The sequence below is a fragment of the Hesperophylax consimilis genome, chromosome 7, assembly GCF_061612785.1.
Source record: "Hesperophylax consimilis isolate HC1 chromosome 7, BYU_Hcon_1.0, whole genome shotgun sequence".
Taxonomy (NCBI): Eukaryota; Metazoa; Arthropoda; class Insecta; order Trichoptera; family Limnephilidae; genus Hesperophylax; species Hesperophylax consimilis.
Window position 1 is genome coordinate 418,222 of NC_142842.1, and position 16,132 is coordinate 434,353.

Here is a 16,132-nt window from a genome sequence, read left to right on the forward strand (position 1 = left end):
TCAACGTTTATTTCTGGGTACTGTGAAAGTCTTATTCAAGTTCTGTTATTATATCATCATAGGCTAGTTGCATGCCAGAACTGAAATAATAACAGAACTTGAAAAAATCTTTCACATAACTGGAAAATTAACTTTGAAATTTGAAGAATTGTTCAAATTCTCCGAAACAACCCGTCCTAAAGGAGTTCCCGTTGCGACCGTTACCTATTTAATTGATGCATTTTTTTATCTTTACAATTTTCATTCAGGGTTGTTCACAAATGATTAAATATTACAATGAGGTTAGGATAGGGAAAGTGTTTTAAGTAAATTCTAATAAACTGAAAATAATATTTATTTAATAAATCATTTCACTTAGTTAGAAATAATCTACGTTAGTAGATTTAAGACCGACCCTGTTGATAAGTTTATATCAAGTTCCCAAATATATAGAGTGAATGGAATACATAATACGAGGGAAGAGGAGCAAACAAGCCAATAGCAATATAACTTGTAAGAAACTTTCAATCAAACCACTCAAGGGAGTCGATTCACCTACTCGGATGAGAGAAAACAATCAGGTATTTTTTAAATCTCCATATTAGTCAAAAAGATTCGACGTGTTCAAATATTTTTAATTTTTTTAGTTACAACCCGGCTCCATCCGAGCTTCAACCCTTATTTTTCTGTTTTCGTAAAAAGCCAGCACATTCTGATTTAAGATATTATTTAACGAAACTATAGTCGCAAATATTGTATGCGAATCAGTTTGTGGTTTTATTGTGGACTGTAATCGATATTGTAAGCAAATCAGTTGGTGGTTTTATTGTGGACTCTAATCGATATTGTAAGCAAATCAGTTGGTGGTTTTATTGTGGACTCTAATCGATATTGTAAGCAAATCAGTTTGTGGTTTTAATGTGGACTGTAATCGATATTGTAAGCAAATCAGTTGGTGGTTTTATTGTGGACTCTAATCGATATTGTAAGCAAATCAGTTTGTGGTTTTAATGTGGACTGTAATCGATATTGTAAGCAAATCAGTTTGTGGTTTTAATGTGGACTGTAATCGATATTGTAAGCAAATCAGTTTGTGGTTTTATTGTGGACTGTAATCGATATTGTAAGCAAATCAGTTTGTGGTTTTATTGTGGACTGTAATCGATATTGTAAGCAAATCAGTTTGTGGTTTTATTGTGGGCTGTAATCGATATTGTAAGCAAATCAGTTTGTGGTTTTATTGTGGACTGTAATCAATATTAGACACAACTATTGGGGTGGCTGTGGTAAATAGTTTCAATTGGAAGGGACAATGCTGGTTATCACTCCACAAGCTTCCGTAATTACTCAAATTAAACACTTTAAAGGAACATGTTCACTGCGCCGGTTTTCTTCACACACACTGGTCATGTATAAAGGAATTGTTGCAACGTCACTGAATGTAGGTACTCCACACTGTCAGACAGGGTAATTGCGTGGAGGAATGCAGGAACATATGTTAAAGGGAGATTTATATAGTAACAAACACCAAATCATTAATTGATTTTAATTTACCAATCGGTTTCGCTTAGCTTAAGCTTCATCGGTGTAACAGAGATATTCTTACATAAATGTGAACTCTTTACCTAAGTATACAAGCCCACTGTATATATTTTTGTTGCTACCCTGATGAAGCTTTAGCTAAAAGAAACTAGTTAGGTAAATTTCAATAAATAGGTGGAACAAGTGTTTGTTTCATTTAACCTTATTTTTCTTGAACATATCGGTGCAGTTCTTAACACTTACCAATTAAACAAGCGTCCTAACCTCCGGGCTATCGACCAGTTCGTGTTAAGAATTAACTCTTCAGTATCGGGAAGTAGTTGAGACGTCTCAGGAATTCATTACAGCAATAGCTCTGGCAGACGTTTCCGAAGTTGCCGACAAGCTCCTCGCACGGGTGGCCGATAGCAGATAGCAGGTACTATAGCTTTATTTGGTAGATTCCGCCTTCTTTCTTATTTCTCCCTCCCGAACATGTGCATGATTGATGGCTAATAGTTTTACCGTCTTTTGAATAAAGAAGACGCTGCTCTGCTTTCACAAACTCCCCCCCCCAAGCAACCCGCGCTTTTATAAACTAACTTGGATATTTTCTTACATTGGTAGGTACCTACGTAAATTGGCTCTTTGTTTTTTATGAGTTGAACTGGAACCACTAAAATTCGGAAAAAAATTCAGAGAACTGGGAAAAAATACAATTAAAGGAGAAAAATTTAATTTACTTTAGATTTATTATATTATTTCAAAAGCATTTTTCTACAATCAGTCAATAATTGTGACCAAATTTAAAAACCTATATTTTGATGTTCTTTTTGGATAAAACACAGAAACCTACAGATATTAACTAAGAATACAGTGTAATATATAAAACATTCACTGAAAAATTCACCTGCATCCTAACCATTTCCAAAAAATGATAATATTAGCGGATAAACATTTACAAATAGTTATAAAATTAATTTAATGGGGGGGGAAATGTGTTCATTAGAATAATAAGTAAAAATGCGCAATAATTATAGCTTACAGATGTTTACAAATATCTTTTTAAAGATTATCAAAAGGAAAAAAAAATAACGGAGAAGCGAGAAAAAGTACAAGTATGGATAAACAAAGTAAGTATCTGGAAGTGTTTTTAAAATAGGAAACTAGCTTTGAATTGACTGCTTTTGAAGGATAGTATAAATGGGTTCATAAAATACATATATTTAAGTATTATTTATTAATTAATCCGCGAGTAAAAAATTATAATTGTTCATGACATGAACTCTTCTCGCTTTATGACCGGGTCACGTACTTCCTTTAATAATAAAATACGCGAGTAAAACAGAGAAAAAATTAAAATCATAATTGAATTTGAAATTGTTATTTAAAAATGGTAAAATCGAGTACTTAATGACCTAAACAAAGGTTTTTAAAGAACGGCAATGGATCCTCGCTGGCGGAGGCGGAGGGCATAACGAGTAACGAGGTTTTAATGATCTGTATTATCACCCCCAGCTTCTTTGTAAACAGCGCCAAACAATGGCAATGGAATGAATGTTGTTTTCCACTCTGGTTATGCCGGAGATTAGCCCTAGATAACAATGGGGTATTCGGGTTATTGTTGACTAATGTTCACCCGTGACGGCCGCACTTGGCACTATTTGCCATTTGCCAACCGTGTGGACGAACTGCAACTGCGTACACTCTGCGGACACTCTGCGGTAACAGGGTAGCGCTTTTTTAATTAATTTATAATTTTGGAAGCAAAAAGTTTTTCTAAATAAAATAAATTTCTTAACATAATTAGTAAGAATGTTCAATTCATTGGAATAATTTTGATTAATAGTACTTAGTTATCTCTGTTATGTCCATCATCATATGCCAAAAACATCTGCCCTGATGATGGACACTGCAATGCTGTCCGAAACGTTGGCTAAAGAAGGAGTTAGCGCAACACGGCATAACACCCCAAAAACATATAACAAAAATACTTTTGGCCGTGAAAATCTTAAATCATATTTATATAGATGTCCCTGAATACTTATGGCCTGAATCCATTTATATAGATGTCCCTGAATACCTATGGCCAGTAGTTTTTTTATGAGAGATGGCGGTCAATTTTATAGGAAATAATATCAGTCAGCTTATCAATAGTATTTTCTGTCTCTAAACCTGCTGGAAAACCGATCTGGTTTTTTGATAATCACTTTCTACATTGATGTTTTACGATTTTTTCAATACTTTTGAGAATGAATTGAGTAGAGATATTGTTCAATAATTGTGTATCTGAATCTCTATGTAATTATGAATCAATATAACCATTGAGTGATTTAAGTAGTTTAGGAATATACCTGACTTGAAACTAAGATTGCAGATGAATGCAATAGGACTTGCTATAAGCGATTTTAACACTTCGAGCAAATTTGAGAAAACCTTGTCTGGCCCACAAGCATTCGATGTCTTGAGTTCATCTATAATTTTTATGACTACTTTATCTCGTCTGCTTTACGATTAAGAACAGTAAAGGGTATGCTGGCTAGTTCAAATTCAGTATTCTCACATTTGCCGAGTATTTTGTTCGCGAGTTAAGCTCCCACTGACGTGAAATAGTAGTAAGCAAAATTAACCATTCTTTTGGGATTAGAATATTTGTGTTTTTAATGCTTAGCGATTGTTTTTTTATTTTAGTAATTTTTCTAAATATTAAACAGAAACGTTTTGAGTTAAGATGTTTTCGTACAAATGTTTTTTGGAGAAATTTTCTTTTGTAGATTTAATTAGTTTTTTACGCAAGTTTCTTTATTTCTTTTTTTGTACTAAAATATTATCTGATTGTCTTTTATCATTTTTGTGAAGTTGATTGCGTCTGTCGATAGATTTGACGAGGCCAGGGGAGATCCATGGCATGCGTTTATATTGTTTGTTCTGAATAACTTTGTTGAAAGTGTGGTTAATTATGTAGTATTATAATTTGGTGATAAATTATTGCATTTCTTGGTCAGTGTCAGTCTGTTCTAGTACGTTTTGCCACTTTATTATTGTAATATATTTATTTTTAGCAGGGGTGAAAGGCTTATTTCTTAGGCCTAGAGCTGTGGTATAATGATCTGAAATTAGTGTGTGTAGGACAAACGAATCCATTGATTTATTATTCTATTAGTATAAATATTACACCTTTACTGTTTTATTGAAGTACATAATGTAATATTATAATGAGGAAATCTATAATTATAATCCGTCAAGTAAATTACACCTGTCTAAACCAACCATATTGTAAACTGTTGATTTCCCTAAAATTCAAAAATCTAAACGAAACATGAAACAAAATGGTTGCAACTGGGGATCGAACCAAGAACCTTTATTTAATTTTAGACTTGTAGAATAATCACTAGATGTCCCATACAAAAAGGACGGAAAGGTATATTCGTGATACTATCTAGGTTACAAATATATTCGGGTAGAACTTTCTAAGATAGCCCAAACAATGGAATTAATTGAAGATAATTTTGGTAATCTTTAAATTCTATGGGATGAGAGATAGAAAAAAATGACTGAAAATAAAAACATAATCAGGCGGTCTAGCATGGACGATCGATAAAGTATGAATTTTAGGTGAATTCATTCACAGAATTCAATATCAACTGCATTTTATTAGCAAGAAGTAAGTTTAAAAGAACAATTCGCGCACCCGCAACTATTCTGACTGCAATTAGTGCAAATATGTCCCACTGAGACGATGGAATTTGAGGTTTTGCATCTTCCCTACGATAATATATATGGATTTGAAGAGGTCAATAAACGCGTATTGCTACAATTCATCGAACTCGAGAAGCCTATATTCCTATTTTTGATACTTACAATTCGTGGTGGAATTCCATCATAATGAAACAACTTCTTCCCACTTATTTTATTTTTTGACCTTTACCAATAAGACAGCGCGGCAGTTTATAAAATTCATTGGGCGACAACCGGCGGCTGATCACCCGGTTGAAGGAATTTCCCTGATGGTGCAGCGAGATCAACAGAAAGCGTTGGAGTTTGGACTAAATTATATAAGACAATATTGGAGTTCAACGCAGGCCAAACTTGTCAACTGTAGCAGATAACGGATTTTTATGGTTGATACGTATTATTTTGTCAGTAAATACACTCTACGTAATCGACACGTCTTCATTTCTTTGCGACACGGAAAGGTTGACACGCTAGTCAGGAGTAACTGAAGTTATCATAGTTAAATAATCTTTCTCATAAAAAAACTTCCGGACCTGATGGCATTCCAGAAATCTTACTAAAAGAATGTAAATATACTTTATCTAACCCAATTTGTTTGTTGTACAACTTATCACTATCATCTGGAACTTTTGCAGACTCTTGGAAAATTTCGTATATTCGACCCATTTTCGAGTCTGGGAACAAATCAAATATTGGAAATTACAGACCAATATCAATTATATCTAATATTCCGAAAATATTTGAGTCAATAATTACAAAGAAAATCACTCCTATTTTCAAAAATGTTCTGATTGAGGAACAGCATGGATTTAGATCGGCAAAATCTACAACAACTAATTAGAATTAGAAGACAACTCTCAGGCTGATGTCCTTTACACCGACTTCTCTAAAGCCTTTAACAAAGTAAATCACTCAATCCTCATGGCCAAACTTTATGCTATAGGTATTAGAAACCCTATGTTATCATTTTTTCAATCTTAATTGAGTGACAGAAAACAAAGAGTTAAAATAAATAACTTTGAATCCTTTAACATTGATGTAACGTCCGGTGTTCCCCAAGGAGCCCATTTGGCACCGCTTCTTTTTAACCTTTTTATTAACGACTTAACTAAAGTTTTTTCGCACACACGCTTCTGGTTTTTTGCTGATGATAATAAGATTCTTAAGATAATTAAATCCTTTCATGACTGTTTACTATTTCAACTTGATATTGATTCATTTAACGATTGGTGCAAACTAAACTGCTTGGAACTTAATGTTGATAAATGCAAAGTTTTGTCCTTTTACAGAGCCAATAAACCTATTCAGTTTGAGTATAAACTAAATGGTGCTTGTCTATCAACTGTCACATCCATCAAGGACCTTGGGGTCACTCTTGATTGCAAACTCTCTTTTCGAGATCATATAAATAACATCGTAAATAAATCACTTAAACTACTCGGGTTCATTCATAGAATTACCTCAGATTTTAAACATATAAGAACACTTAAAACTCTATATTGTTCGTTGGTTCGTCCTCACCTTGAATATGCCAGTGTCATTTGGTCTCCCTTCTATGCTGTTCACATTAGTCACATCGAATCTGTCCAACATCGCTTCCTACGGCGAATTGCTTGGAGGTTAGGACTTGAAAGAGGCGATTACTCATATGAGGAAATTGAACAAGCTTTAAACCTATCTTCATTAGAAAAACGTAGAAAAGACTCCGATCTAATTTGCATATTTAAAATAATCAACAGTATAACCGACTCACCTGAACTGCTACAACTCATTCAATTCAACACCCCATTCCGTAGACTCCGAAATAATGAATTGTTGTTCCTCAATCACCACTCAACTAACTATGGGTACCATTCTTCTCTGTCTAGAATGTCGAGACTTGTAAACTCAAGTCAGAGCATTGAATTTTTTGGTGTAAGTCTAAATGACTTTCAAAAAGCGATACGTAACGTGTAATTTTTCACAACTTAATCGTTATTGATGCTCTGACTTGTGGTTATTTTCTATTTTACATTGTCTTTGCCCTTCACATTCATGTACTCTCCATTCACTGTCATCTATGTTTTCTTATTCGTGTCAATATTATGGTTTTAATGGACATACTGTCCGTAAATTAATAAATAAATAATTCTTCAGCAAAGTATGGAGCCACGAACATGACACTTACGGATTTATTTTTACCTCGAATCAAGATTTTGATATGTTGTCAATAACAATTTTACAGCGTAAATAATAATGTAATTTATCGTACTGTTTTTTCGCACTTAAAGTAATGAATTAATTAATAAATTAATGTAAAAACTGTGGAAATGGTATATTAAAAAGTAGGACGATTAAAAGAAATTAAACATTATACCGGTGGGAATAGAAACGAAAATTTATTCAATTTAGCGTGACATTTGAGAGCACACCTATACATACATGAAAGGATAGCTCTTTCCGAGGTCGGGTTTTTTTACTTGAATTGCAAAATAATGTAATTTTGAACTCTCATTTGGTAATGAGCTTCGTCAGCCAAAATATACTAGTTGTAAATATTGTACTCTGTAATAAAAAGTTAAAAGCTCAGGTCGGGTAATATCGGGGCGGAACGAGAAGGTGCTTCGAGCTTACTTCCCGCGTTGGTTGCTTGCTTGTACCACAGAAAGTTCAATCACTTCGTACCTTTTATTCCGCAAGTGGAAGTTGGCTGTCTGGAATAGCCCGCGGAGGAGCGCTGTGAATGATTTTCCGACTCCGGAAAGCGGATAAGTGGAAAGTTCGCCGTGTTACGTGTAACGAGTTACTTGTTACGTTTGCGCTCATCTTGTTACGTCCCTGCGCTTCTGGAAACTCGAATTTGAATATTTAACTTGGAAGCAGTTCATTTTGTAAAAATGCGGTCACTATTATCTTTCCAATGTATCAAATTTAAATTTTAAAACTCATTACTTGTGTGGGTTTTTTTATCCAGATGAGAAAAATTTTCCTCACAAAACTCGTTAATGTAACTTAAAGTCAGTCAAATAAATACAACCATCAAATGGTAACAGTAATATTAATAGTGATATGGCCAAAGAGCCGCAGTTCTAGTTAATTAGACATATAAAAGGGTATTGTCATAAGCTCTTGCTAGTTAGAGGATTACAAAAGAATCCACGAAATCGCAAAAAATCACACTCATTTAGGTATTTAAAAAAAAAAAATTGTTAGTACTCAACGGTGACTGTCTTATTTCTAACAGCATATCAAGAAAATCATGTAAAATACAAAACTAGAATTGTAAAATGAAAAAATCGTGTGATTTTTATAAATTTTATTATTTTAATTATCCATCTAAATATTCATATTTTAAAAGTAATAACCCCTATACAAATGAACTCCCTCTTCACATTACCTATTATATCAAATAGCTATGTTATATGGATATCGAATAATAATTATCTCTTTCCCAACAATCGAGTTTTCCACATTTTTTCTAAGGTTTTTAGCAGAGTTGGTTTTAACTCGACCGTTTTGAATTTCGTCTGTCTGTAAATTTGTTTGTACGTTCCATTTCCGGTTAAAGATTGTGACCGTTTTAATATATTAGAAAAGGTTTATTTTGACATTCTTATTCGTGTTTATTCAATATTGTTCTACCTATCTGAATGAAGAAAGTTTGAAAAAATAATTATCATTGAGATAGTGACGTTTCTTTATACAATTTACATAATTTCTTATTTGAAATACAAAAAAAAATCATAAAATATATAGTACAATAAAGTAGATAGGTATTGTACTTATTTACAAATTTTCTAATTTCAGATTTTAGTGTTGATTTAGATTTAGAAACATATGTTTTTGCACGGAACGTTTACTGTTCACCGAACTACTAGAAAATTTTTGTAGACGGTATTTTACTGTTTCCTAATTTATAGCTACATTTGTTTGTGTTTTATATGCCAAATAAACATATTGACATTTGCCCTATATTAAAAAGATTGCATTAACGTATCGATTATTCTCCTTCAGATCAGATCGGCTCCTCCCTTTCCATGTTTCCTGATCGCAAACATTTCTCGCCCATTAATATCGCGAAGAAGAAAACATCCCCTATTAATGGCCAAATCAATGTTCGAGTAATGGACGAACTGGGACCAATACGATAAGCACATCAATTTGGGGACCTTCAAATCCCTACGAGATCTTTACTTTATGTTGTATCGAACGTTATTTTTTTATCGACGACACGAAATCTTTATCGGTTTTGTGATACTAATTATTTCATGACCTTCAGCTATCCGGGCGACTGTACTGTTTAAACATGTCGTTTTTATCGAAAACAATCTATATTGATAATGGTTTTCGAAATTGGAAATAGTATTAATAATGTTTCAAGATGTAAGTGGTTTTCACTAAATCACCGCAAAGTACATTCATTTTGTTTAAACTATTGAATTTTTCGGTTTGTTTGTCTTCTTAATATCATTAAAACAACCAAACGAATTTTCTCTTGCAATCGACATATGCGAACAGATGAATTTTGTAGAATGGGACTTTTGTCAAACATTATTGAATTAATTGGTTAAATTAATTTTGACAGTAACCGATATAAATAATTTTAACTGGGCACTATTTATGTATTTATGTAAAGGAGAGTGTCTGTGTATGTTTAATTCAATTTAAGATTGATAAAAATTTGCACCTAAGGCCTCATGTCATCTTTAGGAATGCTGTGTGGAGATATTTTTAGGGAAAGGAGGGAAGGAGAGTTTTGGGAAGAAAAACGGTACCAGGCGTGGGTAGAAATCTGGCGGTCAATGTGTCCAGGAGTGACGGACGTATGAATCGATCCCTCCCACTTCGGTGCCAGGTGATGGGTCGAGGGAGTCCGGCTAAAATTTTAAAAATAATCTTTAATATTTTTTTCAACTTTCTTTATCATCAAAACTACATACAACCACACATCTTAACTTCTCTACACCCCCTGCTCAATTTTTTTTAAAATTGGATTTTTCAATTATTTATAAAAATGAATCACAAAGGGTCGTAATTCAAAGCTTTATCTATTCATATTGATAAAAGATGGACCTCAAAAATAGTGTTTACCAAACCGCACTGCATTAAATTTAAATTCATAACTATAATTTAAAATAGCAATATTGTGTAGACTTAAGAATCGACCTTTATTTATCTCATTTATAACATCAATTCGTATTTATTTTATTCAATTTTTATCCATTATCAATTAAGAATTTTCATTTTTTTCATTACACTTGATGAGATGAATAAAAAATGAAATAAAAAATGTATATAGAAAATGTTCTCAATGGATCGTATTGGTACGGCAATCGCAATTTGCCTTGAAGTATATGTGAAAGACATATAATTCAAGGCAAGATTGTAAACGGTACAGGTCTTTTACTTATTTTCTATCGTACTTAACAATAATCGTCTTCAATACAAATGAAACGTCTACAATATCTACGATGGATGTGACTTGGGCATGTATTTTATGTACCTACGTCAAATGCATAAATATCCTACAACAGATAAAAGGCGGTCTACATAAAATGAGGTCTATATAAAATGCGATCTACATAGAAGGTGGTTTATGGCAGGACAACGTTTGTCCGGGCCCACTAGTACAGTTATAAAAATGTACTTTTTGTACATATCTACAACCTTTTTTGCCGTTTTTCTACCCCCTTAGGTAAAATAAAGCTTTAGACTAATAAATTTTAACCTTTCTCCAAATTATATCCAATCCAAATGCAATCATGAATGTTTTCGCTTGGTGACATTTTCACCCCTATATACCTTGTCTTCGTCACCCGCAATATGAAATGTAGAAGGCACACGACCCAGTTAAATGTTCCTTCGTTTGATGAGTTTCTTTCCTTTTGTGTAATCGGTGTTGTGAATTTAGCGACACGAATTAAAACTTAATCAACAATTTAAGCTACTCGTACAACAAAGGGGACATTATTCTCTTGAACGTATTTAATAGGCATTCAGTAAAATATACGTAAACGAAGTCGTGACTGAATTAAATCACCTTCTCAGATGAAGTACGCAAAGTTATATGTTCACATTACTTTTATCTTGTTATGAACTTTCAGATATTCATTTCTACAAATTATTACTATTTGTAACAATGAACGTGGTGACTAAACGAAAGTTGGGTTATTAGGACAATATTTACTGTTAGTTTAACGGATTCTTATTATTATTTTTATAAGCAATAATTGTTCGCCTGAAACACTCATCCACATTGAAAAAATCTCCTGATAAAAAATACATGACGCCAACGGGACTCGAACCCGTGTCCATTCGATTTCCGGTCGAAAGCTCTGACCACTGAGCTATGGGGGCTTATTTCTTACCCGAGAAAATATTCAATATATGCTAGTGTTCAATATATGTTGTTTACACGGGTTCGAGTCCCGTTGGCGTCATGTATTTTTTATCAGGAGATTTTTTCAATGTGGATGAGTGTTTCAGGCGAACAATTATTGCTTATAAAAATAATTGTTATCCTTTGTGCTATGCATAAATAAAATCTTGTCTTTAAAACATTAATTTATCAAAAAAATAATAATTAATATTTGACAAGTCCAAGTATTTCACCTAAAAAATGTATACAATTTGTATCAACGCCATCTAGTGAGAGATTTAGCACTTACAATGCCTTTCTCATATAAAAATAAAGTTGGTTGTTCTCAGGTGAAAAAATGTAAAAAAGCAGTAATTGTTGAATGAAACACTAGCATATATTGAATATTTTCTCGGGTAAGAAATAAGCCCCCATAGCTCAGTGGTCAGAGCTTTCGACCGGAAATCGAATGGACACGGGTTCGAGTCCCGTTGGCGTCATGTATTTTTTATCAGGAGATTTTTTCAATGTGGATGAGTGTTTCAGGCGAACAATTATTGATTATAAAAATAATTGTTATCCTTTGTGCTATGCATAAATAAAATCTTGTCTTTAAAACATTAATTTATCAAAAAAATAATAATGATTCTTATTATATTTACTTACATGTGCGCCTATTGGGATTTAATGTTTTTTACATTAACTCCACCTATGTCATCTTTAGGGATGATGTGTGCAGGTTCTTTTAACGAAAGGAAGATCTGGGAAGGGAAAAGGTATGAGGGATATCTAGAGATCAGTGTGTCCAGGAGTGTAGGACGTTTGAATCTATCCCTCCCGCTGCGGTGCAAGGCGATGAGTAGTGAGAGACGGGTTGACAAACCAGCCTCTCCCGATCTGGCCCACCACGCAGCTGGTGTTTTTTTGTTTGGCATTTCTACATACTAAAAATAAATCGTAAACTGTACATTCTGTGAACATTAAACTGGATCATTAGTACGCACTGGCCAATGCTAATTGTATAGCAATATCATGTTAATAAACTGTAAATTTGTCAACTTCCAAAACTAATTTTATAGCTGTATCATATTAATAATCTGTATATTGAAAATTTTTCTAAACAATATATTAACAATGTCCTTGTGAAAGTAAATTTATTTATAAAAGAGTATATTTTAATGGAACATAAATAATAATAATGTAGGTACCTATTTTACCAAGTAAAATTGTAGTTACACTAGTGTCATACTTTCCCGAAGAAGATTAAATAACTGAACATTTATTTTTTGGAGTTGAATAATACAGTATCAATTTATCCGTTCCCACATGACTAGTTTTTTGTGACCTTATAACATTATTTAAGGGGCGCGTTCGCAAACGCACGCCACAGGAGCATCTCTCGCCAGGGTGTGTCAAGTAGTACCTACTTAATTACAAATATAAATGATTACGTAAAATAAATAACATGTTTCCTTATTGGTTGTTGCAGCCCTGGATATCGGGAACAGAACGCCTACTGGGTGGGCGCCTCGGACAGGGCGTCGGAGGGAGACTTCCGATGGTCGGATGGACTGCCCTTCTCTTTCACACGTAAGTTGTCATCCCTGTATATGTAATTATTTCTCAACGGACTAAGACAAGCTGAAAGGTATAAGAAATACACATTTGATGAATTTTTCAAATTCTGTGAATCAATCCGTCCTAAATGTCTGCCACTGGAGCATTTGCTCTCTTACTCGTACGATGAACTCTGGCATCATCCAACATATAAAACTTATCTGGAAATACTAGGTAACATTACTATTCAGCTTACAATTGTATTTTAAAAATCTGCAGTAGAGATTTGAAACATTATATGCATATACTATATAAATATACTCGGGCAACTAGCATACGTTAATAGAATGTACCTACATAATCTATACATATTATACATCCATAATATGTTAGCAAATTATTTCTTGTAATGGGAATATTTTGTATAGTTAAGTACCTCTCATTACGGATTTATATTTACGGACACATTTCCACCATACAACTGTGCCTGGTTTATGTAAGTAAGGTTTGGTTAATAATTTCCTCTATTCAGATCCTAAATTAGGATCAAACCAATGAAATCTTGAATACAATTAATATTTGTAGTAAATCTTTTTATATACCTTCTGTTGTACCTATTTATAAAAAACATATATTTCTTCTTCACTATTTTGACCCCGTTGTTTTTGAAGGGAACATAATTCTAATTATACTTACGCTAAGTAATTAAGTTAACTAAGATGCAGTTTTAAAAAATAATTATTGTAGATGAATAACACACATCTAAGAGTTTTTTATGCTTTTACCCGGGCTTTATAAAGAGTTTTCATGGTTTGCTTTACCCGAGCTTTATATAGAGTTTTTATGATTGGATTTACCCGGGCTTTTAAAGAGTTTTTATGGTTGGCTTTTCCCAGGCTTTATATTGAGTTTTTATGATTGGATTTACCCGGGCTTTATATAGAGTTTCTATGGTTGACTTTACCCGGGCCTTTACATAGAGTTTTTATGGTTGGCTTTACCCAGGCTTTATATTGAGTTTTTATGATTGGATTTACCCGGGCTTTATATTGAGTTTTTATGGTTGGCTTTACCCGGGCTTTATATAGTTTTTTACGGTTGTCTTTACCCAAGCTTTACATAGAGTTTTCATGGTTAGCTTTACCAGAGCTTTAAATACAGTTTTTATGGTTGGCTTTACCCGGGCTTAGATGTACATAGTAATGTTTCTCATATTTTGAAGGTAAAATAAGTAAAATTTCGTCGTAATAAAGTGGTATTAAAATTCTTCTTGAAGGGGTGGGAAAAGGGGACGGGATGGTTTTTAAAAATCTTGTGTTGAAAAGGTCATGTGTGCAAAACGTCTCGAGAAAAAACAGTTGATTTGTGTTAAAAATAAAACCACACCGCTTGAGGCACTTCGTTTGTACCCCCATACTAATAAACAAGTTTTGAATTGTGTACAACAGATGTCGTAAAACGTTATTTATCAGTTGTGTAAAGTTTACAACATACACTAAGGCCCGTAATACATAGATAGAAGCATTTCATCAAACCATTTCATAACCATAACATGACGATGTGATTACGCCGCGAAATTATACTCTTAAAAATTGAAATTTAATGATATAAATATATTAACGATGCAGCTGTAAGCAAATTTATCAAATAAACAAAGGATCATCAATTCCCGTAATAAAAATCTTGTACATAATTATACCGTTATTATCTTGGCTGCAAAAAATATACTTATCCCGGGGTAATGTTGCCAGTTAAAACAATTTTCCAACGCACTTGCCCCACAATACAACCACACTAAAGCCCTCTGCTTATGCTCTAATATGGCCGCCCACCGAAGTGAAAAGCACGCATCCCAAAGATGAAAAAATTAAATATTTACATTCAGTAAATCATAATGGCAAAATAGAGTAAAAAGTTCAGAACTTATAGTTTTTCTTTTCCCTGTCATTTTTATGAGGTTTTTATATCCAGTTAAGAATTTTTCCTCATAAAACACATTAATGTAACGTAAAATCAGTTAAGTAAATACAACCATCAGATGGTAACAATAATGAGGCCAAATGAGCCGCAGTACTAGTTAATTAGAAACATGAAAGGGTATTGTTGTAAGCCCTAGCTAGTTAGAGGATTACGAAAGTATCTATAAAATAAAAAAAACAACATTGCCGCTTAGTGTCTGATATAACCAAACTAAAGCCCTCTGCTTAACAGTTTAAATTATTGACATGATGCCACGTTTGAATTTGGGCAGTGAATCTGAAAAAATGTCAATGTTGAGTTTAGACAAATATCATTTAGATTATGAAGAGCCCGGTTTATTGGTGAATTAGATGCTGCATTTTTTTTAATTAAGCGTGTGTAATAGCACTGTATGTAGTGTACGTCTCAAAGTTATGTTAAAATTAATAAGGAATAGAAGTTTGTTACAGTCGATGTTATTGTTTAAAATTCTATGGGTAAATATTGAGTCAGCTAGTACTCGCCTTTGCTGCAAAGTTTCAAATGTAAAAAATGTGTATTTGTTGCGATTTTCAATATTACTGCCGTGAAAGTGAACCCTTTTATTATATCTATTTATTTGATTATAATGATTAATTAATAAATATACCATATACAATAAATTATGTACAGAAAGTACAACATTAACAGAAAATGTAGACCAATCATTCCCAAAGTGATCTATAAAGTGATTTCGACCTGCCGGGGGTCCAATGGTGCATGAGATGTAAATGGGGAACCACGAGTGCCCTTTTAGCCATTCAAATTATCTAGTGAAAATTATGTGGAGAATTCTTACGAAATCTGTTGACAACATCCCAACAGATGGATTTTAAAATATTGTGGAGAATCAGTGTCTTCACTGAAATATTGTGTGAGGAATTAGTGGATTCAAAAATATTGTAGGGAATCCCAGTACTGAACGATTAAGAAAGCAGAAATCTTCCCAAAACTACGAAACAAATAAGTTTGGGGACCTCTGCTCAGGAAGGATATAAAAGTAAG

General features: G+C 33.2%; 1 protein-coding gene across 1 annotated transcript in view; it reads left to right on the plus strand.

Annotated features, from left to right (window-relative positions):
• Positions 1-16,132, plus strand: part of LOC149422101 (uncharacterized) — a 592,400-nt gene that overhangs the window by 303,191 nt on the left and 273,077 nt on the right. Inside the window, exon 7 of the mRNA XM_089633082.1 lies at positions 13,062-13,162. Within this exon, the coding sequence (XP_089489208.1) occupies positions 13,062-13,162 (101 nt within the window). The remainder of the gene's footprint in view (positions 1-13,061; positions 13,163-16,132) is intronic.